At 48.3% G+C, this 27,523-nt stretch overlaps 1 protein-coding gene across 1 annotated transcript in view; it reads right to left on the bottom strand.

The window, feature by feature from the left end:
• The window catches only part of LIPC (lipase C, hepatic type), a 163,554-nt gene that overhangs the window by 4,317 nt on the left and 131,714 nt on the right, over nt 1-27,523 (bottom strand). The window contains exons 3-9 of the mRNA XM_053594723.1: nt 23,915-24,102; nt 19,803-19,985; nt 19,149-19,266; nt 16,731-16,964; nt 13,758-14,000; nt 1,889-2,006; nt 51-272 (exon numbers count right to left, since the gene is read on the bottom strand). Coding sequence (XP_053450698.1) covers nt 51-272; nt 1,889-2,006; nt 13,758-14,000; nt 16,731-16,964; nt 19,149-19,266; nt 19,803-19,985; nt 23,915-24,102 — 1,306 coding nt within the window. The remainder of the gene's footprint in view (nt 1-50; nt 273-1,888; nt 2,007-13,757; nt 14,001-16,730; nt 16,965-19,148; nt 19,267-19,802; nt 19,986-23,914; nt 24,103-27,523) is intronic.

Genomic DNA, 27,523 nt, shown 5'->3' with positions numbered 1-27,523 from the left:
AGATACCTAATAGATGTTAGAAGTTAGTAGGAGATTGAATCAGCAGTCACCTTTGCTGAGTTTCTCCTGCCTTGACTCTGATGGTCTTCAGCAGGAGGCCTGCATGAGAGCATGGCTCTGTGCCCCAAGGGATGATGGTCTGGACTGTGTTCCAGACGTTGGCCCACACCGCGCTGTTTTCCCACTTGAACTTGATCATGACCAGCTCACCGATGTCCAAATCCAATGTAATAAGAAAGGAGTAGGTTTTATTACTAGTGATCCCTTCACCCCTTGAAGATACAAAGAAAATCAGACACGGTCAGTCCAGTGGTAACAGCAGAGAGGTTTAGGCACATTTGGGATGTGTTAGGTAGGTTTGCCTGAGGGACGTGGGACGCTGTTGATGCTGCTTTCCCCAAACTGGTGTTTGACAATTAAGAGAGGCACATTGGGTGTGCCAGGATAAAAAGAGTTTTCCAGGCAAGAAAATTGGGAAAACCACACTATTTCTTGTGCTGGCATATTAAAGGCTCCGAGAAATCCTGCTATGATGACTCAAGTTGACTCTCTTTAGCTGAGCTTCTGGGAAGAAGCTCCCAAGAAGACAGTGGGGCTTTGGCAATGGCCTCTGGAACATCAGCTTTCTGTAGCTTTGATTAACACAGTACACCCACAACACACTCTGTCTCCTCCGTAATGCTCCCTCTCGTATAAATAGAAACATCTATTATAACAACAAAGCATAACAGTAACAGAAAGACCACATATGAACGGGATGAACCAGTTTAGAACCACATTCAAATGCAGACTTTGAGGTATCATTATTAGCTTTACTCACTAATCTCCAAGCCATTAAAATATCCCAGCAGTGACAGAGCAGCTAGCTGCCCTTCCCAGGACTGAGAACACTCCCTGGGGGAGAGATTTTAGACAGTGGAGAGGCAACGCTGGATGGAGGAGGGCTCCCTGGAGAGGTTTGTCATCCCTCTCCCTGGAGTATGTTGTGAGGAATCGTGTAGGAATCCACCCACACTGCTAGGCCGTGAGCATGGGCTCTCTATAGCCTTCCATTTGCTGGGTAGAGCACCAGCAAATACTTGCTGAAGGACTGAATCGGTGTGATGATCAGAGACCCAAAGCTGGGGCTCAGGAATGTCCCTGGAGTGGGGCAGGGGCTGGTGTCACTTCCCAGGCTGAGGCCATACTGAGGGCCTCTAAGTGAGGCGTCATGAGGGCCACTGCGGTGTGTGAGCAAGTGAGCAACAGGGTGAAGGACAGAGAGGGAGACTGGCCGGGGAGTCTGCTTGAGATTGGAAATCTGCGCCAAGTTTTTAGAACTCTCTGGAAAGGAATTCAGGGCTTTCTTGTAGACACTTGCTTCACCCTTTCACCACTCAACCCTGATTGGACCTTCTTCCTGGGCTGCACACCCTGGCAGGGCCACCTCTGGCTTTCCTATCTGCTCAGCCCTTGGTGCATCAACCCGGAGACACACACACACACACACACGTGTGTGCGTGCGCGTGGCTGAGGAGGGATGTGAGGGGATGGCTGGCCTTGGATGGAGGACATCTGATGGGATGTTTGGGGCAGCCAGATGGGAGGAGCTGGGTTTACGTCAAAGGTTGTCTCTGAAGCACCAAATGTTTGTTTCTATGCTTAACGAGAAGGGAACACTAACAGTTGATCTGTAGGCCAAGCGTTTTCCTCTTAGGTAAGAGCTAGCTCAGCTCAAGCAGTATCTGGCACCTCATATTTTGCCCTGCCCAGAGTGGGTACTCGAGTCCTCAAGTCTGAATAACGTAGCTGTGTCTGGCCTGACCCTGGAAAAGTAGAGGATCAGTGAAGACCTGTGAGAAAAATAAGCAGATCGTCACCACGGACGGGAGCTACATCCCATACTCACAGAGTGATGGGAATTCTCTGCATTTCTTCTTTTGTTCCGAGCAGTGACACGGTCAAAGTTGGTTCTACCGGTTTCTCTGTTTGGTTGACAAACTGGATCTTGAACTGATAATGATAAACTAGAGGAAGAGAGAGAGAGGGAGGGAGAGGGGTGAGAAGGGGGGAAGAGAGAAAGGGAAGGAGAATAAATTTAAGCAAGCATTTTTAATTAAAAATCTCATATTTTTTTTGTTTCAAGTTAATATGAGGATACAAATTTTTAGATTACATTGTTCTCACTTCCAAGGTAAAGTTTCAGTTGCAAAAGAGCCCCTCACACAGGGGCCGTGCCGTACACATTTGCAATGTGCCCATTAGGTGGTTGCAAATGGCCTCCTCTGTCAGTCACCCTCCTCCCTTCCTTCCCCTTGCCCCTGTACTAGACTATAATTGTGTTTTATTGTTCATATGAGCATGTAATTGTTTATATATTCGTTTCATATTAGAGTACACTGGATATTTATTTCTCCATTGTTGAGATACTTTACTAAGAAGAATGTGCTTCAGCTCCATCCAGGTAAACATAAAAGATGTGGAGTCTCCATCTTTTTTATGGCTGAAGAGGATTCCATGGTACACATTTGCCATAATTTATTAATCCATTCATGGATTGATGGGCATTTGGGTTGCTTCCACAACTTGGAAAATCTCATATTTTTAAAATTGAAAACTGCAAAGGTAAATTAGATAGATACCAAAATGTTAAGGACATTTTCTCCACTAAGTGGTGGGATTATAAATGCTTATAATCCCGAGATTATAAGTGGTGGGATTATAAATGCTTTTTGTCTTCTTCTTTCTCTTTCTCTGGCTTTTCTAAACATTTAGACTTAGATTGTGTTTTTGATATAATAATGATAAGTATTAAGTATTCACTAATAAAAGGTGTTAGAACAGGAGTCTAATGTATCTGGCTGAATTCTGGATAGAAGTTCAATTGAAACATTTCATGTGTTTGGTGAGGGTCTCCTTTTTAGGGACCTGACAGAGGTCAGAGCAAATACACTGCCATGTTACACGTTTACGTCTGTCTGACAGGATCCATTTCATCAGGGTGGAGCAGAGGGCCCGCTGAGAGATACACTCCCCAGTGACAACGTCTCCGTATTTGGGGCCAGTTCTTGGCAACAAGCTCTGGGAGGTTCAACAGTACATTACCTAATGGAAATAAGATGTGCGTAACTCTAGTTGTAGAATTTGGCCCTAAATGTGTCTGTCTTATCAAAGGTCTAGGATGTCTTTCTACAGGGTTGGTTGGGAAAGGGTAATTCATTTTATTCAGTTTACTCTTAGACAGGCGTTGTTAAATACTTCACATTGCGTCAGCTCATTCACTCGTCATAACAACCCTGAGATGTAGGTATTGTTATCGTCATCCCCATTTTATAAATAAGAACACTGGGACTCGGTGAAGTGATTTGCTCACGGTCTCATACCAGCATCTGTGCTCTTAGCCTCCCTCAGCCTGGATCGTGTTGGCTTAGCCTGTATTGTTACACGGACCAGCTGCGGGGCTGTTTTCAAAATTATCCTCCCTCATTCCAAAATGTCTGGTTGCTGCTTTGATTTCTTTCTCTTGCCGTCTTCATATTCTCTAAGCATTGACAGTGTTCTAGCTCCATGACTGCAAACAGCTTTGGTCTGACATGTCAATTCCATTTGATTGGCAGTGACTGCCTCGACAGCCCTATGCCGAGATGGATTCTGAGACTGTGTCCAGGCTCTTGGGAAGATGGTGTCTGCTTTGGGTGAAGGATAGGGGATTTAATGTATGCTTGTTGCACATTTGCATTTTCTGCCCCAGACAATGGTTAATCCACTAATCCTCATATCAGGTTTTGCATATAATAGCTACCTTAATACACTTTTGCTTGCATGATGTATCTGGATGTGCATTAACATCTAGCAAGATGGAAAATCACCTGTGAGGATTCAAGTCCTGAGTTTCAAGCTTAATTGCAGGAGAATTCCTTCTGGAATACTTATATCATGATAACCTAGACCAAGCGTCCTCAAACTTTTTAAACGGGAGGCCAATTCACTGTCCCTCAGACCGTTAGAGGGCCGGACTATAGTTTAAAAAAAAAAAAACAACTATGAACAAATTCCTATGCACACTGCACATATTTTATTTTGAAGTAAAAAAACAAAATGGGAACAAATACAATCACCCTGCCTCATGTGGCCCGCGGGCCACAGTTTGAGGACCCCTGACCTAGACACTTGACCATTAAGTGTTCCTTGTACCTGGCATCTGGATAGTCCTCTTCATCATCACCACCGGAAGTTGGTTGCTACACAGCAGACCTAGCAGTGGCCACTGCCAATGGTGCAGTGTCCTGGTTGCCTGCATTGCTGGGTTTCTAGATTATATATACAATCCTATCCTTTGGCACAAACAAATTTTTCTTTATCAGCTTTTTTTTTTCTTTAGTGACAAGGTCTTGCTATATATCCCAGGCTGGCTACTCCTGGGCTCAAGGCACCCACTGATCCTCCTACCTCAGCCTTCTGTATAGCTGGGACTACAGACACATGTCACCATGCCCAGCTGCCTCTTCAGATTTTGTGGTGGATTTGTTCGTGTGTCTGGGGAAGATATCTCTTGAGATTACTAAAGGGCTTGTCTCTGAAGCACCAAATGTTTGGTTATGTTCTCAGCAAGAACCAGATACTGAGAGTTAATCTGTAGGCCTAGAATTTTCCGCTTTTAGTAAGAGTTAGCTTCGGTTGAACCTGGCATCTGCTACAGTGCCTGGACATGATAGGTGTTCAGCTCCTCAAGCCTGGAACACAATAGTCTGATGCTCTCAAGGCAGCACAAAAGGCTGTGGGTGGGAAATAAGAGAAGAGATACAGACGCGAGCTCCAGGAAGGGTCCCTAAACCCTTGGGTCACACCCTGGAGAAAGCGACTCCAGCTTTCCATCTCAGAAGCCCCTGGTTTTATACTATTTGGAGGTTAGTCAAGGAAACTCTACAGGTGAACAATGTTACAAGTTGTGCTGAGGCCAAAAGGAAAGGTCTTGAAGGCAAAGACAGGGCTGTAGGCATGAGGGTGGGCGGGGCTGAGGAGTGGACAAAACAAGGGTTGGCTTGGGGTTGACCTCATGGAGAGACAGGGCATCTTCCAGAGAAGGTAAGGAACGCTCGTAACAATTTTCAATTCAGTTTAATATGATATGTTCTAATTGAAAGTCGCTCGTGTGCTCAGCCCAGTGTTTAAAGATGAACCGGTAAGAGTGTGATTGGTGGCATGCAAAATGGAACCTTGGCTAGTACTATTTTGGTTGTTGCCAGGTGCTTTGGCATCTATTGTCTCACTTAACCCTCACGGCAAGGGATCCTGTTATCTCATTATTTCATTTTAGAGTAGAGAGATCTGAAGCACAGAGAGGTTAAGTGACTTTTCTGGAGGATCACACAGCTGGGGTGTCAGCCAAGGCAGCCGGATCCAGAACCTGAAATTTTACTCTTTTATACCCAGGACCAATAGCTTTATGTTGCCTAAGAAAAAAGTTAAAATGTGGAAAGAGATTTAAGTTAAAAAATGTCATAACAATTAGTACTTTAAAAATAAACCAGAAACACCTGACATATTCAATACTGGAAGAATGACTATGGACTAATAATGTCCATTATGGTAATTACCATTTGGTTCTTTACTATGTCCCAGACATCAAGTAATAGTTTCGCGTAACTATCTCGTTTCTCTTTACAACAACTTTTTAAGATGCCTACTTTGTCTTCCTCCCCACATCATTTTATAAATGAAGAAGCCAAGGCTCAGGAAAAGTTAAGTAACCGGTGACGCTGTAATTAGAAGTTACTCTGCTGGTCTCGGGTCATGTTTCCAACCACGTGATGTGCTCCTAAGAAGCCACTGAAAGGTATCGTTGGAATGATTTCAAGGCTCAGGAAAGATGTGAAAAGAAAATAAAAACGAAAAACCAGGCTATGAAATCGTCCATGTCGCATGAGACCGACTGTAAAAGAGGATGCATACAAATTGGGGAAGTCACAAAAATCTTGTGCTGACCTCCAGAAAGGTCCGAGAAGTACTTTTTAATCTCTTCTTGGTATTTTGCAAGTTCCACATTTTCTACACAATAAGCAGGTGTCCTAATTAGAATCTTATTAGGAAAAGAAAGAGCTTTTAAAAGAATTGGAAACAAAAACAAGACAATTAGAAGTTGAGGTCCTGACTTTGCAAGAGCTTGCTGCTGGGAAGCAGAGTCACTCATGGGACATCTGTCACCTCTGCCTCACGGGCATCAATGTCTGTGTCTTATCTCCCTGAAGGCAGTCTTGGGGTCACATTGCTACTTCACAAGGGCACACAGCTCACACTAGGCAGCCGAGGAGTGCTTTAACATGGGCTCTGTGTGTGAGGACCAACTCAGGGCACAGATTGCATTGAAGACCCTAGGGATGATAACACAGCTTCCGTGTGTTGAGGTCCTACTATGCATCAGGCTGGATATTGTTTTGCGCACATCATTTTTGTCCTCACAGCAAGACAATCGTAATCACTACCTACTGGGGTGTCTCCCTCCTACCCTCATCTACTCTGCCCTCCTTGCCTAGCTCTGTGCCCCCCAACAGGACCCCTTGGGCTGTGGGATAGTTTCTGGTTGGGTTTGGCAGGAGATCAGAGCAGAGGAGAGAGAGGCCAGGGGATCTTTCCTTGCTCTCTCCCACTTTGGAGACTGACTGTGCAGCAACCGTGCCCCCGTGGTTAGCAGCAGCCTCTCCTGCATGGCTCCGTTCTCCCTGGGCCATCCCACCTCCGCTCCTGCCCTGCTGTTGCAGTTGGGGTGTAGTGACAGGCGCTTGTGGCTTCTTTAACACCACCCACCCCACTGTGAGAAGTTCCACTCTCCTTCTTCACACAACTCAGGCCAGGGGAGTCCTATTTTCTGCTGAGACCTGGACTGACATGGTGTTAATTAGCCTGGTGAATTACAGATAAAGATAGAGACGTTTGCAGACCTGTAGTTACCCAGATAGTCATAAGTGGAACAGAATTTAAACACAGGTGTCTGTCTAATTCCAAAAGACCTTTCCCCTGACTCCTGGTGTTGTGGTTCTGTAGGCTGAGTCTGCCCTTTGAAAGCAAACAGCCCCGGCAGAAAAGCTGTGGTCGAAACAAAGTGCCTGCTGGCTGGCACCCACTGACATCCATCCTGGGCTAGCACTGCCACAGAGGCCTCCCTCCTGTCTCCTGAATGGGGATAAATGTTTCAGGTCCGTGTCTTGGAGATGCAGTTTTGTCTTCCTCTTTTCTTAAATTGTGAGTAGGAAGAGATTGATTTCCATGTCTGAGATGCTATGGTTCCAGGATTCTGGGGGAGGGCGCAAAGTCCCTTTTAGCTGGAATATCCTATGAATGAGAATTTCCTGCCCCAAGTGTATCCGTGGAGTGGGATGTAAGCAGGAGGTCAGAATCTGCCAAAGCAAGCTGCTTCCTGATGTCACCAAGGCAAGGCTTAGAGGGAGCCGGTACTGGTGTCTGGAGTGCCCTTGTGTTTACAGTAGCATTCCTGAGAAACTCTATGTCTGCATAGGGAATCTTGTATGACTGCACTAGGAAAGTCACTTTTTTTGAGAACTCTTAAAATGAAATTAATTTTTTTAAATATGAAAGGGCAAGTGAACACTGTGGCTCACACCTGTAATCCTAGCATTTGGGGAGGCCAACGTGGGAGGATTGATTGAGGCCAGGAGTTTGAGACCAGCCTTGGAAACATAGTGAGACTCTGTCGCCACAAAAAGTTAAAAAAACAATTCCCCAGGTGTGGCAGCACATGCTTTGTAGTCCCAGCTACTTGGGAGGCTGAGACAGGAGGATTGTTTGAGCCCAGGAACTGGAGGCTGCTGTGAGCTTTGATGATGCCCCTGTACTCTAGCCTGGCCAACAAAGTGAGTTCCTGTCTCAAAACGCAAAACAATACAAAGAACAAAAAATAAACATGAAATGGCCTTTCATCTCGAGAACAAATTATTTGTTTTTATTTGGATTTTCATAAGCATTTTTCTTTACAAACAAAACAGTTTGCCTATATTCCACTCCTCACTCCCTCCACAATGATGCTGTCATAAAGGCTAAGGGAAAGAGCGGGAGTGATTTTGCCCACTTTAGCTGATGACATGTTTAATAAGGGTGTTAAAAAATGATTTGGGGGAAATGTTTTTGATCCTGTGACTGCAAAGAGACCAGTACAACACATTCTCAAGTTCTGGCAGGAGAAATGATTTCAGGTCTTAAAGATGAAAGGCATGAAGTAGTCCATTGACCCTGAACGTGATCACGCAAACTCCTCTAGAGGAGAAATGTGAGGAGATTCTCCTCTCAGGGAAAAATCCAGGATTGTCATCCTGTGTGGATCCTGCTGGTGCCATTTAAAAAAGAAAAACTTAACATTTCTTTTTGTAAGGCAACTACTATGAACATCAAGTTGCGGAATTTGTGAAAAGAGAATATTCTTTCCTTTCTCGTCTATAGCAACAATGATTCTGAATCATTAGATATTGGCTTTGGGAGATATTATGACTCAACATCAGAGGGTTTTTTTTTTTTCCTCAGTGTATCGATTTTCTCCTGTGGAGATGGTGTGTGGAATCACTGAGGGCTTGTTCCTAGAACTGAAATGCTCTAACCCCAAAGGGAAGCTGAAGGTCATGGCGTTTTGAGGGGCCCCAGGAAGGGGGTGTCCAGGGCATGACAAAACAAGACAGCCAGTGCTGGCGGGGGTGGCATGAATTAACTTAGAACTCGAAGGAAGGACAACCAAAACAAATCATTTCATCAGTGTACGTGTGGGTATGTATGTATTTATTTTGGCGACCACGTGTGCATATATGTGACGCTCTGACGTCCTGCGATCAGGGGTTTGGCTCTTGCTCTGGGAGTGAGCTGTTGACAGCCTGTGGTGGAGATGGGGGAGTGTGTGTGTGAGATAAGGAGTGTCCTATGGCCGGCATCCTGCTGCCAGCTCTTTGTGGCGTGGGTGTAATATGAGACCTCAACTGAGAGACTGAGTCTTCTCTACCACCTGCTCCTTTATGGTTTTGAGTGTGCACAGCCTCTCGGGAGCTCTTCCTCATCCATGACATGGGGATTCAACAGCTCTCTCGCTGGGTTGTTGTGAGGATGTGATGTGATGGCACCGGAAGAGCACCTGCCTCCCAGAAGGTGCTAATCTGGGCTTCCCGCTTCCTTCCTCCAAGTGGAACTGAGCAGGCAAGGTTTTGAGTCCCACCCGCAGGTCCCATTTTTAGTGGTTCATCTCCACGTGTGACCATGTCCCTTCCTCTGTGGCTGAAAAAGCAGAGGCCCACATAGGTTTTGTCATCAGGTCAGAGGCCCATAAGTGTTTGGCAGTAAAGCCAAGATTCTTGTTGCTCCTCAGGGCAGTCTCAAGCCTGCGCTCTCTCAGGGACACTCTGTTTCTTTGGAAACTCTCCTCGGAAATCAATGACAACTGTCCAATGGAGCTGAGAAAAGCCAACACCAGACAGACTCCCCTGGTCATAGTCCGGCCGGTCGTCTGTCCAACTAGCAAAAAGATGGTTGTGTGAGCCGGACTGAGAGACAGAAGCAAGTTCCCCAGAGTCAGGGTAGGAGGGGAACAGATGAGAGTAAGAAAGAGGGAGCAGGGAAGGGGCTCAGGGAGGAGGAGGGGACACAAGCTGGCATGACTCAGAAGTGGAGGTCACTCAGCCACAGGCCTTCATCCTACCCCGAGGAGGCCCATTTGAAGTGAAAGAATTGAATACGGTGTTATGTTGTATGGCCTTGGGAGGAAGATCTGATCTCTCTGGAGATCACTAGATCTTTATTCACTAGAAAGTTAAGCATCATCAATCTCCACCCCCTTCGTCTCCTTCTGTCTCACTGTGAGGATCTGACGATAAATGAGACCATTTGTGCGAACGCACCCAGGATGGGGCCTGTGCAGATGCCCCCACTCAATGCCACTTCCCTTTCCTCCGCCCGGGGACAGCACCAACTGCTCTGAGGATTAAATTAGCTGGGGCACTTGCTAAACAGGATTTACTCAAACAGATTAGTTTCTCTGTCACTACAGGCTCCCAAAATGTTGCAGGTTCTTCTTGAGGGAGTGAGCGTGAAAGTGGGCGACAAATTGCCTCATTTCACTCAATGGCTGTTTCCCAATTCTCCTCTGCTTTACCCTCGCAGTATTTACCCGAGTTCTGGTCGACTGGGTTGGAGAAAATAGATCTTTTGGTGGTTTTGTCAAAATTATCTTGGGAGCCAGAGGAACGCGGGCCAACCGAGTTAGTCATCCTTTGTGAAACTACGATCAAGAGGCGATGTTTATCTTGCCCAACAAGACCCTGAACTAAAATACATAGTACAATTAGATGTCCTTGAAAAATACGGATTGTGGTTTCTCTGCAGACCAGGCCTGGGCGAGGCTGCTCTGTGAAGAGTTTATACATAGTCATCAAAACGCTGGAGGTGGCCAGTAAAATAGGCTTTGGGGGCCCAAGTCAGAGATAATGATGGCCGTGCTGGGTGGAGAACCCCATAGTTACGGAAGCCCAGCCTAGATTAGAGACTTCGTCCCGGCACCATCTTTGCGGGGACAGAAATGTTTTATTTCTGTACCTCTGAGGCAGCAGCCACGTATTTGAGCACTTGAAAGGTGGCTGGTGTGACTGAGAAATGGAAATTTTGGTTTTATTTAATTTAGACTAATTTAGATTTGGATTTATATAGCCACATATGGTTTGTGACTACCGTATCGGACAACGTAGCATTATGCAGATTGCAGCATCCAGGGAGTGGCTCTTCCAAACAGGCAAGTCCCACATGGGTGTGATTTCCAGCAGTGGCCAGGGCAGCTTGATGTGACCACAGAGCAGCTGGAACTAGGTTGAAGGGATTAGGACTTTGCTCACTTGGAAGGACTGATGCAGAACTGGGAAGAATTTGGGCGGGCAGAGACGGTATGGGGGTATACAGCACAGGCCACAGCTCAGCACCAGAAGCTTCGTCAGGGGCTGAGGGCCATGGACCCTGACCAGTTTTAGGCAGTCCTGCCTTGTAGCCTTCATCTTCCTGGCCCAGCAGGGACTGCCCTCACTAGATGTCCTCCAGGGATACCTGGAGCAGGATAAATAGTTGGTCTAAAGAGACACAAATCTTATCTTCTGGGTCTCACATCTATTGATCTCCAGCGAGCCCCCTGGGGTATGATTCCACTGGAAGAATGCATGAAGGCGGGAGCACATTGGTTCTGGCAGCTGGTGGGGGAGATAACTGTGCTCTTGTGAGATTCTTTGGTCTTTATTTAAGGGGAAGGGGATTTTTAGGAGTACCACACCAGTAGCACGTGGTCGGGCACCGGAGTTGCTGGCAAGTGGGAGAAACTCAGCCTGGCTTGTGCCTCTTGCTCTTACTTCTCTTGATCCTGTCTCTAAGCGTCCTGGAGACGTCCAGGCTGGACCAAGCCCCTCCCTGCCAAGTGAAGCTCCCAGTTCAGCCTCGAGAGTGAAAACTGACCTCTTTTTTTTTTTTTTTTTTTATTGTTGGGGATTCATTGAGGGTACAATAAGCCAGTTACACTGATTGCAATTTTTAGGCAAAGTCCCTCTTGCAATCATGTCTTGCCCCCATAAAGTGTGACACACACCAAGGCCCCACCCCCCTCCCTCCGTCCCTCTTTCTGTTCCCCCCCCATAACCTTAATTGTCATTAATTGTCCTCATATCAAAATTGAGTACATAGGATTCATGCTTCTCCATTCTTGTGATGCTTTACTAAGAATAATGTCTTCCACTTCCATCCAGGTTAATACGAAGGATGTAAAGTCTCCATTTTTTTTAATAGCTGAATAGTATTCCATGGTGTACATATACCACAAAAACTGACCTCTTTTCTTCACACCTGACCTCAGGGAGCAAGTAACCCCCTCCTCTTCTCCTCTGCTCCCCCCAAGCCCCACAAACACAGAAGGGGCAGGTTACTGATGAAAAAAAAAAAATCACTCAACTCATTGTTTGGAGGTCCTGGGTCTAAATGCTGGCTCTTCAGAGACTTCACTCTGCGTCCCTGGGCCAATGAACTTTCCCTCCAGGCCTTGGTTTCCCTATCTTTAAAATGGTGGGTCGACCAATTCCTTGGGTATTAACACTCCAGGATTAAGATAGATGTAGTGAAATGTGATTATCTAAGAGGCTTAATCACTCCAGGTGGCTTTGCCATTTAAAAGAGGAGCTAGTATACCCAAATAAGTCTTTAATTGGCAGCCTGCTGTGGGGGTGCTCCCTGAAGCAGGAGGCCTTCCAAAGTTTCTCACCTGCTGGAAGCTGCCCTGCTGCTGGCCCTCCAACCCAGAGGGACGCACAGTGGAGGACACTTTGGCCCCAAAGATTCCGCCTTCACCCCAACTATGCTCTGGACATTATCTGCTGCCCAGCACAGATTTCTGTCTTTCCTGGACCTGCATGGCCCTGGGAAGGCAAATCTGGCCAGAGAGCAAAAGTTCAAGTAAACAGAGGAATCCTGTTCCTAAAAAATAAGCTGCATGGGAATTTGAACTTGTGACTGGGGGTCAGGCGGCCCTGTGCCAGGCCTCCTTACAGGCCGTGTGGCTGTGGGCACTCCACTCAAGTTTTGCTTTCGTCCTCTTTAAAATGAGATGATAACTAGCCCTGCCAGCCTCCCTTGGCTATTGAGAGAACCAGGAGGCTGTATCTGATGTTTTGCATGATATGCTCTGCAAATGCAAAGTGGTGGTGATGGCCTGTTTGCATCCTCCAGACACAAATATCTGCACAGTAATAATCAAACAGCACAACACCAGATTTCTTCTCCCAGCCCTGGAGAGGGTGTAGGGTGGGTGAAAACCGTAAGATGCTAAATCACTCCCGAGCTGTTTTAAGGATTAGGCAGAAATGTTAATGGCAACAGATGTCAGCTTGTTCCCTCCAGGAGGATTTAGGTTTCCGTGGAGTATTTCTCTGCTGGCCTCAGTCCAGGACGTGGCCACAGCACTTTATCCAACCTCCTCATTCAACCCAGAGAGTGGCAGGGACTCACTTTCTGCCCTGAGGTTAACAATCTGGCTGGAAAACACTGGGAGCTGGATCTCAGCTTGGGAGGACCTCAGTATGACAATAATATCCTGTAAGACCAGATGATTCAAACCTTAGGTGAAATGAAATGCCGGCTGGAACCCAGCTTTTTATGCATGTTCATCTCCATGAACAGAGATGAAAGCCTGGGCTCTGGCTTGGGTTTTGAGATCCCTCCAGGTTGCCGTGCAATGAGATCACAGTGGTCCAGCTAAAGGCAACTGCTTGGGCCTTCTGGATCTAACATTCTAGGGCAGTGATTTTCAACCTTTTTTTATCTCACGGCACACTTGAACCTGTAGTTAAACTTCTACAGCACACTGAAATTATATTGCTCAAAGAAAAAAAGAGAATTAAAAAAAAGAATATACTTACTGTGCTTTGAACGGCTTTTGAAAATAATTTAATGATCTTTAAAAATGTTTGCAGCACACCTAAGATCGTCTCACGGCACACCATGAAAATCATTATTCTAGGGGGAACATGAAAGTGGACAAAGAGAGGCCCACCCAAGGAAAATTACCACGGTTTCTCCTCCTAGCTCTTGGCAGCAAGGTGGCCACATTCTTAGGAAAGGAAAAAGGCTGTGTCACGTGTAGTTCTTCCCAAAACACCCACAGAAGAGCCAGAGCCCCTCCAGAAAAAGAGCTGAGGGAACTTCTGAGCCTATCAGACAAGTGACTGCATCCTGCCCTTCAGAAGGCTCCAGGCCCCCAGGGCACTCACCTTTGAAGGGGGACTGGGCTCGTGTCAGGAGGAAGAGTTTCTTGCTCTTGCTGTGCGGCTGCTGGCGGACGTGGTAGCCCAGCGTGTTGCAGCGGCCCTTCCTGCAGCTCAGGCAGCGGCCCTGGCGGAAGCTGTCCATGTTGCTGCACAGGTAGGCTGTGCTCTGCATGCCGGAGTGCAGCAAGGAGTCCGTGAAGAGGTGCACCGAGCGCTCGTGGGCACATTTTATGGTCTGGGTGATGGCTGGAACACAGGGCAAGACATGTTATCACCCCTAATGGGAAGCAGCCTCCACTGGAAGGGTGGTCTCAGTTCTCAGCAGACGCACTCGGAGGAGGCAGTGGTGGGCTTGCTGAGCTCGATTCACTGACAGCAGTAGGGTGCAACGACCGACTGGCAGCTAAAGCAAGTGGACTCCTCTGGGTTGTTTAGTGTTGGAGCAAAATCCCAGGCCCACTGGCTTTTGGGGGCACCCCTATATCACAGTGGGTTACAGCAAGTGTTTTAATAGGCACCACAAGGCACTAAGAGAAAATCAAGTTATTTAAGAAAGCAAGGTAGTGTAGTTCATTTAAAAACTATTTCTATCTCAAATGGTTAAAAATGCCTGGAGGGTTAGTTAGCTGGAGACACGAGGCACTGCTATGGCCGGTGGGTCTTAGTCTGGCGGAAGCTGAGGGCTCTCCGTAATACCTACCTTATATCCCAAAGCAGCCAGTGTGTCCCCTTAGGGGTAGGCCTGTAAAACCAGCATGGGGATGGGATTTAGAAGGGCATGCTCCAGTAACCAGGTCTGAACAGGCCTAACCCTAATCCCCCAAAGCAAGCTTATATGGATCTACTGTGGACTTTGATCTTTCATTTATTTTAAAAGAAAAAAAAAAAAAAACACCTCTCCAAATCTTAACCTAACCTGTAGTAAATTATTCTCAAGGGATGTTGAGGAACCACACCACAAGATGTGTAAAGCACCTTATGCAGGCTGGGCGCAGTGGCTCAGTCTGTCATTCTAGCTCTCTGGGAGGCTGAAGTGGGTGGATTGCTTGAGCTCAAGAGTTTGAGACCAGCGTGAGCAAGAGTGAGACATTGTCTCTACTGAAAAACTAGCTGGGCGTCATGGCAGGTGTCTTAGTCCCAGCTACTCCAGAGGCTGAGGCAAGTGGATCACTTGAGCCCAAGAGTTTGAGGTTGCTGTGAGCTATGACATCACAGCACTCTACCAAGGGTGACAGAGTGAGACTCTGTCTCAAAAAAAAGCACCCCGGGGCTGGGCGCTGTGGCTCATGCCTGTAATCCTGGCACTCTGGGAGGCTGAGCTCATGAGTTCAAAACCAGCCTGAGCAAAAAATGATACCCCATCTCTACTAAAAATAGAAAAACTGAGGCAAGAGAATTACTTGAGCCCGAGTTGGAGGTTGCTGTGAGCTATGATGCTACGGCACTCTACCCAGGGCGACCACTTGAGACTCTGTCACAAACAAACAAACAAAAAAAGCAGCTCTGTAAAAGGTGGAGCACAGGTAACTTGGCCAAAAGCTGTCTCCCAGGCGTCTGGAGGCTAAAGGCCAAGATTGGTCCTGGCGTCTGGGCTCACTAGTGCTGCATGTTGAGCGCCTGCAAGGAGGCAGGTGTATGCTGAGTACCTTCCGCTCCTCCACTCCCTGAGTCTTCCCTGAGCCTCCTGGAGGCAGCTGGCCTCCAAAGATGCTGAGCTTTGGAGACATCCATGAACTCACTCAGGCTTACGCAGCCAGGCGGTGGTGAGGGTGGGAAAGTGGTTATCTAGGGACCACCCGTCAGGTGTGGCTGGGAGAACTTCCCCGGAATGGGAACACTTTCACACAGAGGGACGCAGGAAACTGAGAATGACTGTCCTAAAGGTTGTGCAAGCTGAACACAAATAGTTTGTTCCCTCATTTTGAAGTTTGGCATGACCAAGCAAAGGGTGACCATGGGTCTGGAGTGTGTTTACCAGGCACATGGCGCCCACACATCAGCCTGGGGTCTATACAGGGCTTTGTGCCGAGGGCCCCATGGTCAGTGGGGACCGGAGGGCACAGATGTAAGTGGCGACATGGGTGGCTTCCCAGAAGGCTCTCTGAGGCGTGGGCGGGTGGAAGCTGGGAGTCCAGCCAAAATGAGACTCTGTGGAGTGTGAAGGTCATTCTGATATTGGCGGGGTGGGTGGTGATGTCATCATGGGAATGTTTCTGTCCTCAATCCTGGCTCACCACTGGGTGACTGGGGAGAGACGTGCAGGGGTGCTGGTCTCTGGTCAGCTTAGGGTGATGGGCAAGTTTTCATCAGGATGGTATTTTCCTGTGTGGAGGGGTCTGGAATGCCCCTGGAATGTGCCGTTTCTGCTGACATTTTTGTTTTTAATCCTGTGCATGTCATCAATGTGCACGTTAACATTTTGGTTTTAGGATTTGAGGAAGAAGTGATGGCAACCCAGTTTCTGCCCTGAGGCAAAGGACGTCACAAGGACGCATTTGAAGCAGAATTTCCCCCTGGAAGAACCCCAGACATGCCCTGGAGGATCAGCTGATTAAACCTCCTGGGGAGGGCGGTGAAGGGTAAGATCAGCAGTTGAGAAGTGTGACCTATTGAGCAGATTCTGAGTGGCTCAGAACAGAGGATGCCCCCTGAGTCAGGAGACTTCTGGAGAAGGAGGGGGAACTAGGGGTGTTAGGACTCAACTTTCAGAAGGGCCTGTGTCCCTGAGACCAGGCTGCAGCATGCCGGCCAGGGTGAGGAGTCAGAGCTTCTGTGGGTGCCCTCTGCTCAGCCTCTGGGCTTGGCCTGTCATGGGATCCAGCTTGCTCAGGGGTCTCCACTCTCCCTCCCCCTACATCCCAGGCCCCTGCCCTTGCTGAACTCTTCCCACCTTACCATAGAGTTGTTGAGTCCCCCCAGATTCCACAGTCCCCATGGAAGTGTGCCCTAGTGCCCGTGGCTGCCCTTGTCTCTTACCTTGTAAGCCATGCTCTGCGATGTGCTTATAGAGCTCTAGGAAGTGGCAGCCGGGCTGGAAGGAGCCCCCATTGGGGTAGAAGTCATAGTGGGCAACGGGCTGTTTGATGCCCACGCTCAGGCCCATGTGCTCCCGGGTGAAAGTGTGAATGGCATCCACAAAATTGGCATCATCTGGGGAAAGCCGGTCACTGGGGGGAGCTCCCTCAAACAAAGGGCCTGCGGCATCCAGCCCTGATTAGAAAGCAAGCGTGAGGGTTAAGGGGGAGCAAGGAGGGGGGAGGGGAAAGGTGCTTTTTAGCCCTTTTGATGTTATTACACATTGATAAGCCAGAAGGAAGAAGAAATACCTAGGGCATAATCTTTCTCTAAAAAATCTTGCCATAACCTATTCTCAGTAAAACCCCGGTTATTCATGGTCCTAAAAATTAGACACAGGTGAGGCATTATCCAGGCGAGGAGGAGGTTTGCAGACACTATCCAGTGGTAGAAATAAGGTTAGGAGGAAACGCTTGATTTTTTTTTTAAGCAAATCAATTTTAAGTCCCCTTCAAGCTACTTTCAAGAGCATCTGTTTATGTGCAAAAAAAGTAAAAATAAAAAAAAGGCAATGTGCTCATTATAAGTAGTTCAAAGCTACCCCTCAAAGAAAGAATTTATTTGCTTACATGTTGTCAATAATTTCCCCTAACAAGCTGTCTTTTCTCCTATACTAATGTCATTGCCTTGGAATGTCCAGAACAGCCTTGGGACATCATTGTTCCTGGGTGAAAATATTGTGAGACAATAGGGCTGCTCAAAGCTCTGGTCCTCACATGACAGATGAGACTAAGTGGCAGGTCCTGGCCGACTATAGATCGGGACTATTTATGCACTGAAGTTTGGCCCCCGCCCGTCTTCCTTTGCCTTCTCTGGAGGACTCTGGTGTCCCCCTCAGCCCCGACTTCCTACCCTACTACAGATGAAAGGTGTTCTGGTGTGATTTCTAGTCTTTTCTTACCAGGCTAACAACAAAGTGATTGGAGGGCAATGGACCCTCCTGCTGGCTCTAAGGTGGGTGGCCTATGCTAGTAATGCCTGGTGTGATGAGATCTGGGGTGTGGGGGAGCTCACTGGGGTTCTGACTCTTTTTCCTCAGTGGGGCTTCTGCTCATCCCCAGGGTTGAGGGATACTGAGGGTTAAATCCGTGGGGGAACGAGGAAATGAGTTCACGTAATGACAGATTTATTCAGTTTGAATGCCTGCCATTATTCCTGTTTTACTCATGTTAAATAAATCATTTTATGAAGGAATGGTAATAGCAGGGTGAAGTTGTTTTTAAAATGTTCTTTTTTTTTTTGTAGAGACAGAGTCTCACTTTACTGCCCTCGGTAGAGTGCCGTGGCCTCACACAGCTCACAGCAACCTCCAACTCCCTGGCTTAAGCGATTCTCTTGCCTCAGCCTCCTGAGTAGCTGGGACTACAGGCGCCTGCCACAACGCCCGGCTATTAAAATGTTCTTACTTGATAAAATATGAAATCACAACCCTGACATTCCTCTAAAATGTTCTTTGTTTAGGTGTGAGATGGTGTTTAGCCTGCTAGGCCATGAAGGCTGAGTAGAAGTTGGGCAGGTGGGACAGGACTGGGCGAATGCGTGGTGGGCGATGGGAACAGTCCATGCCAGGGCCCAGAAGCCTCAGAGGTCATGGTATGTTCATAGAGTGGAGTGAAGGGATGGGCTGGAGAAGCTGGGCTACTCTGCGGTCACTACACTGTGCCTGTGTCTCCTGGGTCCATCCCTATGTGGACCAGTGGGCCTCAGAGACTTTGGCTGGGGAACACTCTGACCTGCTGTTTGTTCCTCAGATCCCAATTCCGGGGCTGTGTGTAGGGGGTTGGTGTCAGGGACACCGGGAAGAAGGACCTTCTTACACTTGTCCAGCTCTTCCTGGGTACCTAGGGCCATGTCTGGGTGAGTGTGGCATTTGGGGTGAGGTTTGGGTGCAGAGTTCCCTCCTTTAACCCAAACGGTCACAGAAAAAAACCCACGTGTTTTACAAATATGGAAGCTGAGACACTGTGTTACAGAAAATTAAGGCTGTGATTTCTCTCCCTCACTCGCCCACACTGGGCTTTGCAGACCGTAGATAGAAAATAAGACTCTGTCTTGCTACAAAAGTGTACAGAAATCGGAGCCTCTCTGAGAGGCACTTATTCCCATACAGGCAACAGGAGTAGAGGCTGAGATTTCTCGGAACGGAAATCCACGATGCTGGTCCTGTTTGAGGGAGTGTTACAAGTTCCCCTGTGAATGCTAACACATCACAAAAGAAGTTGGGGCGTTCTAATGATGAGACTATTGGAAAAGCAGCTCCTCGCTTGACACCGCCGTGCTGCTGTGGAGAGTAGTTTGTTAGTTATCAAACGTGGTTACCTGTAATTCTCCCAATCTTGTGCTTTCGGCCCATGTAACTGCCAGCAAATCCTGAGACGTGGGCACCCAGGCTGTACCCAATTAGGTGAACCTTGCTTGGAGAGAGCAGAACAGATTCCTGGAAGACAGTGGCGGACGGTCACAGGAGGAGAAGAGCCACCGGGTGAAGGCCTTTTGCGGGCCGTCTGTTCAGCACCCACCCTGTTCTTTGCCCCTGCCTCATCCTCCACACCCAGAGGGGGTTCTCTTCTGGCTGACTCTGCTCTCAGAGCGGCTGGCCCTGTTTTCAGGCCCAGCTACCTGGGTCCCTGCGGGATCTGACTACCTCCTGCCTCCCGCCTGTCTTTCCTTGGATACTAGACCCTACAGAAGTGATCTTGCTTGTCGGTGCTGGGGTTTGACGGGGTGTGTTTGGATCCCTTGGCATGTCCTAGGGGGTGAGCATAAAAGGAATAGTGGATTAGGAGTGGGGGGAGAAGACAAAGATGGGGTTCAAGGGAGGCACCCAAGAGAGCCCTGGGGGCTGGTCCTGCGAGCTTAGCATTAGCAGGTCTCCTGGCCCGGCTGCTTTGGAGATCAGCTTAATTCATGCAACCTTAGGGGAGGGGAGAGGGGCGAAGAGGTGTGGGCAGAGGAGGAGAGGGCAGGTCTTACCTCCAGCCACCGGAGAACAGTCGCTACCTCCTGGCCCACGAGGCGGGTGTTGCGGACGGCGATGGTGTAGTGCTGGTGGGCCAGGGGGATCCAGTCCGCCAGCCCCACGTTCACCGGGTGGGCTGGCTGAGACTTCAGTGCGGCCACCATCTGCCAGATCCAGTTCTCCAGCTTGCCGTCCACCTGAGGAGGGCAGGAGAAGGACCACCCTAGTTTCTTTTCCTCCCTCCCTCCCTCCCTCCCTTCCTTTTTGAGACAGAATCTCTCACTTTGTCACCCTTGGTAGAGTGCTGTGGCATCATAGCTTCAGCAACCTCAAACTCCTGGGCTCAAATCCTTTGTCTCAGACTCCCAGGTACCTGGGACTTCAGGGGCCAACCACAGTGCCCTGCTATTTTTGGAGATGGGGTCTCACTCTTGCTCAGGCTGGTCTTGAACTCCTAAGCACTCCACCCTCTCGGCCTCCCAGAGTGCTGGGATTACAGGTGTGAGCCACCTCGCCTAGCCCTTACCCTAGTTTCCTTTCTCTCCCTTACCCCTTTTTCTTCTCCAACTCTTGGATAATCCTGAAACCTTCTCCCCAAGAGAAGGACTCACCATGGGGTTCTTAGCCTTGGCACTGCTGATATTTTGGGTTAGATAAATCTTTGCTGTGGGGGGCTGTCCTGTGTCTTGTGTAATGTTTGCCAGCACCCTTGGCTCCACCAACTAGATGCCAGGAGCAGTAACTCCCCCATTAGGTTTTGAAAATCCTAAATGTCTTCAGACTTTGCCAAATATTCCCCACCTGAAATCAATGCTGAAGTCTGGGTAAATCGGGTCCTGAAAGTGGACCTGTCCTTTGACTGCCAGCCCCACACCACCTCCTCCACGAGGCTGCCCTATGACACCTCTGAATGTCACAGTGCTTGTTCCACCCCCCGCCCCCAGCATCCCGCTGGTTTTGGCAGGACAAGCACTGAACATGCACATCATAGGAGCTAAAGAAATGCTCATGGAGGGTAGTTCTGTGTATGTGGCTGGTGAGAACCAATTTGTAGGGCACTCCTGACGAGCTCACAGAGTACAGACATTTGTGCTTTGTCTCTAAGACTCAGTAGGCATTCAGTAGAAGGGTGGGCAGGGGGTGGCGCCTGTGGCTCAAAAGAGTAGGACGCCAGCCCCATATACTGGAGGTGGTGGGTTCAAACCCAACCCTGGCCAAAAACTGCAGAAAGAAAAAAAAAGGGTGGGCAGGTGGAGGTGGTGGTGGCAGCATCTGGGGCAAGTCCAGACAGAAGGAGCAGCTGGTGCTGCGGAGGCTCTGAATCATGAAAGGCAGCATGGTGCATGGGGAGAGGAGGAAAGGTGGGTGGGTTGAAGGCTGGACTGCAGGAGTGAAGCTGGGGAGTTCTACAAGGGCCTGCATGACATTCCAGGGTAGGACTCATTTGTTTAATAAATGCTCCTCAGGTGACTTCCACATGCATGTAGCCGCTTGAGTTCAAATCCAGGCTTTCTCCTTTACTAGTTGAGTGATTCAACCAAATTATTTAACTTCTCTGTGCCTCAGTTTCCTTATCTGGAAAATGGGTATAATAATGTTTTCCCTCTAGGATTATTGTGAATATGAAATAAGTTAATAGATGTAGGTCACTTCAAACAGTGCCTGGAACACAGTAAGGACTCAGTGAATGTTACTGCAGTTGTTGTTATCAGTACTACTAGTAGTAGACATATTTTCGACTGGATAGAATCTTGATAATGAAGAATGCATTTTGGTAAGAGGATCCTGGTAAGAGGACCTCATGATCTTCATGCTGTATTTGTAAATAATAATCATTCATTTGATCATTAAGTCAGTTAACAAACAGTTTGGAATGCCTAATATAACGATACTGGCCCATGGTGGTCAATTAGACAAGTCTAGGACAGAATCCCTTCCAATAAGGACCCTAGTAGAGCAGAGAAACACAGACCATTACAGAGCTGAGTAGTAGAGCACTCTAGAGAGTGCTCAGGGTGGCATGGGAGCTCTGGGTTGGGGGACACCTGATGCCCCCTGGGGCAGTGCTGGGATGGGGCTGAAGGAGGCTTCCAGGAGGGCCTGTGTGTGACTGCGTCCTACAGAACAGTGGGACTTCACAGGAGAAGGGAGGAGAAAGGACACTCTAGGTAGAGGGCATAGCCTGAGCCAAGGCCAAGAAGAGAGAAAGCATGTGGGGTTGGAGAGAGCTTCAAGAGTTGGGTGTTGCAGAATCAAATGGGGGAGGCAGGGAGAGGTAAGGGGCAGGCAGGTGGGTGGATGGGCCCATTTTCCTAGGATAGGATAGGATAGGTGGGAATTTCAAGAGTACTTTCTGACTGGATGGCAGGGAAAGATTTCTAAGTCATGAAATAGACACAAAAATCTTAGGAGGTGGGTGGCGCCTGTGGCTCAGTCGGTAAGGCGCCAGCCCCATATACCGAGGGTGGCGGGTTCAAACTCAGCCCCGGCCAAACTGCAACCAAAAAATAGCCAGGCGTTGTGGCGGGCGCCTGTAGTCCCAGCTACTTGGGAGGCTGAGGCAAGAGAATCGCTTAAGCCCAGGAGTTGGAGGTTGCTGTGAGCTGTGTGATGCCACGGCACTCTACCGAGGGCCATAAAGTGAGACTCTGTCTCTACCAAAAAAAAAAAAAAATCTTAGGTTTCCAGTCATGAACTAAACTTCAAATCATGGGTAGACTTGGAACCAAGGGGCAGGGTGTCCTCCTAAAGTCATGTGATTTGACATCATTCATTGCCCACAGTATCCTGTCTCTCTTCCTTCTACAGTAGTGTAGTAATAGAATTTTGGCATCATTAAAAGAGTACATTTTCTTTTCTTTTTCCCCTCTCCTTCCTTCCTTCCTTCCTTCCTTCCTTCCTTCCTTCCTTCCTTCCTTCCTTCCTTCCTTCCTTCCTCCCTCCCTCCCTCCCTCCCTCCCTCCCTCCCTCCCTCTCTCCCTCCCTCTCTCTCTCTCTGGCTCACTCTGCTGCCCTGAATAGAGTGCAGTAGTATCTTCATAGCTCACAGCCACCTCAAAATTCTGGGCTCACATTCCTCCCACCTCAGCCTCTCGAGTAGCTGGCACTACAGGTGTGTGCCAACATGTCCAGCTAATTTTTCTTTCTTTTCTTTTTTTTTTTTTGTAGAGATGGGAGTCTTGCTCATGATCATGCTAGTCTCAGACTCCTGGCTTCAAGTGATCCTCTTGCCTAGGCCTCCCAAAGTGCTAGGATTACAGGCATGAGCCACTGTGCTCAGCCTACATCTACTTTAAGAGGCTATACTCCCTAGCCACTTACCCACCCAGGTATGGTCAATGCATGTAATTGGAAGCATTCCACAGATGCTCTGGAAGCCTAAGAGAACACTCTTTTAGACTAAAAGTCATTGAATTGTATACTTTAAATGGATGAATTGTATGCCATGTGAATTATATCTCGATAAAGCCATCTTATTAAAAAACTTGCTTTTTGACCCCTTTGTGTGCATCCTTTACCACATTGTGCTACCTGGAATAAAGATGTGATGGCTAGTGCTCTAGCTGCCATCTTGGACAATGAAGGTAAGAGTCACACTTCAAGCTGGCAGAGCAGTGAGCTGGAAAGAGTTCATTCACTAAAGCTGCTTAGCCAGTTTAGGGCTATTGTGTGAAATGATAAGAACCTATTTTATCTAAACCACTGCTAATTTGGGTCTCCATTGTTTGCAGCTGAACTTAAAGTTTACTGATACAACATTTCACTGGGAGTCCACATCTTCTGGCTTTCTATCTCCTCTTGTAAAATGTGTAGATACAGGGTAGGGAGGCTTCCGCAGCGTGGGCTGTAATCCCCACTAGACCCCAGTGAACTGTGTGACCCCTCCGAGCCACAATTTATCTGAAACATGGAGACAATTATATTTTCCCACTCTGTTTACTCATGGTACTGAGACAATCAATGAGACGGTGTGTGGGGAGGCACTTGGAAAATTAGAACGTGCTTTACAAACATGCATGGAGTTGTTATCATCAGCTCTCTGTCTTTCTATTAAAATGGAATGCCCTAGGAAGAACAAAAGGAAATGTGAAGGCAGAGAGAAAAAAGGCCTGTCAGCATGTCTCACCGTCCACCCGTGGATTATCAACACCAAAGGCAGGGAGGAGTTGAAGCCACACTCCTGTAACGTGTCTGGGAGGTTGAGCTGAATCTGGCAGCCCTTGCTGGCTTTGTCTTCAAAGAGCAGGAACCTGGTCTTCGTCTCCTGCAGTGTTTTCTTTGTTTCAACAGCTTGAGATCTTTTCCCAAAAGACTCTGGAATATAAGATTGGGGGTGATGTTTCTCTTGGCCTCTGTTCCACCTCTGCAAGGCCTGGGACCACCCAAGGCTGCCTCTTAGAGCTCAAGCCAAAGAGATTACTGTGAGGTGCTGGAGATCAGAATGAGCCCAACTTGGAGGCACCCCAAAGAGCATTCCCAGTGGAATGGCCAGATGATGGAGGGTGACTTAGGGGGACCCAACATAGAGGTCAAAGGGGCCAGACCTTCCATCCTTTCATCTTACTCTCCCAGTGACCAGCCAGTCAGACACTAGAGTAACTCGAAAGCATGAGGAATATAAATAAGGCAACTTTGGAGGCTCCAACAAGGCAAATACCTCATCCCAAACCACTCTATCAGCAAGTGATGGAGTCAATATTTGAACCCAGGTCTCACTGTTTCCAATTCCCATCAGTATATCCTTAGGCAGGGAGATAGGGCTAGAGAATCTTCATCAGGACACCATGTATTATCTCATGTGGCTTCCCTTGTTCTTAACTTGCAGACAAAATATATCACACATGTCTTGTATGGGCAAGGTGCAGGCTGAGGTGGGCTTGGTGTGGGGAGGATCACAGGGAGTGATAGATTCTGCTTAGGGAGATGGTGGCATTGGGGGGGCCATTTTGGGGGATGTGATGCCTGACAATCCTGGTCTTGAAGGATGATGGAGCCTTGTGTGTGCGTGGTAGGGGGTAAGCAGAGTAGGGCTTTCTGGACTGAGGACATCCCAGAGGCTTAGAGGCATGAAAACTGTGTACGCGGAGTCAGGGCAGGGCAGGCCACAGTCTGGAGGGCTCTGGGTGCTGAGGAGTCTGGGCTTAATGTTTTATATGATAGGCTGCTGCTAAAGGGTTTTCAGCAGAAGAGGGCTGATGAAAATCCATTTGTGGTCTTTCATAGACTGGAGAGGTGCAGGAAGTGAGAGAGAGAGACAGAAAGATCGTTTTGAAGATTTCCTCTTGTGTTGTTTTACCAAAGGGTCTTATAGCCCCTCTTTTTTTTTGGCGGGGGAGGCTCACCTTGACCATGAGCCTGTCTGGAGTGGGAATGGGTAGTCATCCAATTCTGAAGGCAGCCCAACAGCTGTTAGGGCCAGGGTGCTGGCTGGGGACAGATACCTCTGCTCCGAGGGAGAGAGAAGCCTGAGGAGGCACTGTGTTTCCAGGGGTTAGCCTGTCAAGATGGGTGACATCTTTCCTGCCAGGATTAGGGATCAGGCCAACAGCCGGGGGAGGAAGCGCTCATCCCCCTTCCAGTGGAGGGTGGGTTTTCCTACAGCTGAGGGGCAGACACAAGACCACATGGACATTTTTGGTCAGTGAACTCAGTTCAGCACCATTAAGGACCCCGATCATTCTTTCTGTCATAAAATCATTCAGGCTGCTCAAATAATAAGTCTTGGGCTTTTGGCTTCAGGGGACAGCAGGACCGAGTGATGATGAACCTGTAAAGTCCGTGGGGAGGTATTAATGAAACCAATTTTCCTACCCAAAGGTTATTAATTCAAAAGGTTATTAATTCCCAGAAAGGGCAATGATTTTTCACTATGATGACAGACTGAAACGCATCATATTTTATTAAATGGAAACGAGAGCAGGAATCTGAATAACTTCTCAGAGACAATGAAGATAATTTCTGCTGCCTCATTTGCTTTCCCGAGCTTAGAGACTGCCTAAGCCTGTCCTCGCTGCCGCGAGCCTGCTGCCAGCCCAGGTTCCCAGGTCACTATATGCACGGCCCTCCTAGCCACCCAAGTCAGAGCTGGGGAGTCACCTTGTACTCGTATGCCAGCCTCCCTGCCAGTCCAAAGCTTCGAAGTTCCTAAGCATCCCTCAAATCCCATGCCCCCGTTCCCGTGCACACTGTGTCTTGCTTGGTGTATGGCAGCCGCCTCCTAACTGGTCTCTCTGTCTGATCTCTCCATTCTCCTGCTCTCTGCTGCTCAAGTAATCTTTTTAGAACAGAAATGAGTTTACCTGTTAGTGACTTTAAGCTTCTTGGTAGGGCAGCCCCGGCCACCACCTGGATGGTGATCCCATACCCTCCCATTCATTCCTCTTTTCCTTCCCCCACTAGTTCCCTAAATGCCCCTTGGCACCCTGGACCTTGCACCCTTTCTCCTGCTCTGCTGTTCCATCCATTAAAGCTGACTGACACCTCCGTGAGGCCTTCTCATCTAGCCAGGGGTGATGGCTCCCTCTGCTCTCAGCACCGCCCTGCGTTCCTGATCCTGCAGTGCTTGCCTGCAGCGCGGCAGCTTGCTTGTTCAGGTGTGTGCTTGTGAGCTGTGGGAGAACTGGGCATGTGGGAGGCACTCAAGCTTGAACATGAGCAAGCCACGTGGTGTCCCACAGGCTCCAGATCTCAGATCAAAGGTAACATGCTGCCCGACAGCCATTCACACCTTGGACCTAATGCAGCTGATTTTCTTTTGTTCAGCACCTGAATAGTTGCTACACCTTTCTTCAGTTCAAGACAGCTGCCTGGAATGCTCAGAGGGCTGAAGGAAAATAAAATGCAGATAAAAATAGTACCCATCTCAGGAAGTTGTTGCGAGGGTTAAATAAGAGAGTAAAGCGCTCAGAACAATGCTCCGCATGTAATTAACACCTAGGAGTGGGTGCGTTGTTAAAATCAGCACCACCAGCAGCATCCAGCATCTTGCATTTTGAATCTGTGAAATCCTTTCTTTCTGTGAAAATTTTCCTCAGTTGCCCTCCTAGGACCAACTCTGTCTTATGTGTATTTACTCTGGATTAAGCCGTGAGACAAGCTCCATCACTGTTCAGGAGCCACCGTGGGAGCCAGCTGTCAGATGCAAAGGCCCACAAACAGCTGAGCCGGGCTCTCCGTCTTCTCCCTTCTTGGGGACTTTGGTTTTCCTTGACGTGTGTACGAGTGAAGAAGTGGGGAACGTGTGCTGTGCACAGGTATGTCTTGCTTGGGAAGCTGTGCACGTGTGCCATGCCGAATACAGTTAAGTCTCAGTCAGTCATTCACTCACTTCCACAACAGAGCAAGTGTGGATTGCGCCCCAGGCCCTGGCTAGGTGCTAGCTGGTGTCCAGCAGGCCTTGGCCTCTGTCTTGCAGGCAGGTGTGGAAACCAGCTATGGAGAGTGGCTGCCGGCTGTGCTGCAGGGGAGGAATCTCCTGGGGAGGAGATCTGGGGAGGGACCCAGAGAAGGTGAATCATCACTGGAGTCTAGAAGGAAGATTCTTGGGAACACAAGTTTATGAGAGGCTGTTGAAGAAAGTGGGGCTCTCGGACCTCCAAAAATAATATTTAGTGGATGACATGAGACTTGAAGAGCTGTTGTGGAGAGGAGGCACTGGAGATATTTTGTGCAATTTCAGGAGTTAGAATCCATGGGTAGGCATGACATGGAGAAAATTTTTGAATTTAAGTAGTTC

The sequence above is a fragment of the Nycticebus coucang genome, chromosome 6, assembly GCF_027406575.1.
Source record: "Nycticebus coucang isolate mNycCou1 chromosome 6, mNycCou1.pri, whole genome shotgun sequence".
Taxonomy (NCBI): domain Eukaryota; kingdom Metazoa; phylum Chordata; class Mammalia; order Primates; family Lorisidae; genus Nycticebus; species Nycticebus coucang.
The sequence above is the reverse complement of the archived record's forward strand: the minus strand, read 5'-3'. Positions and strand labels throughout refer to the sequence as shown.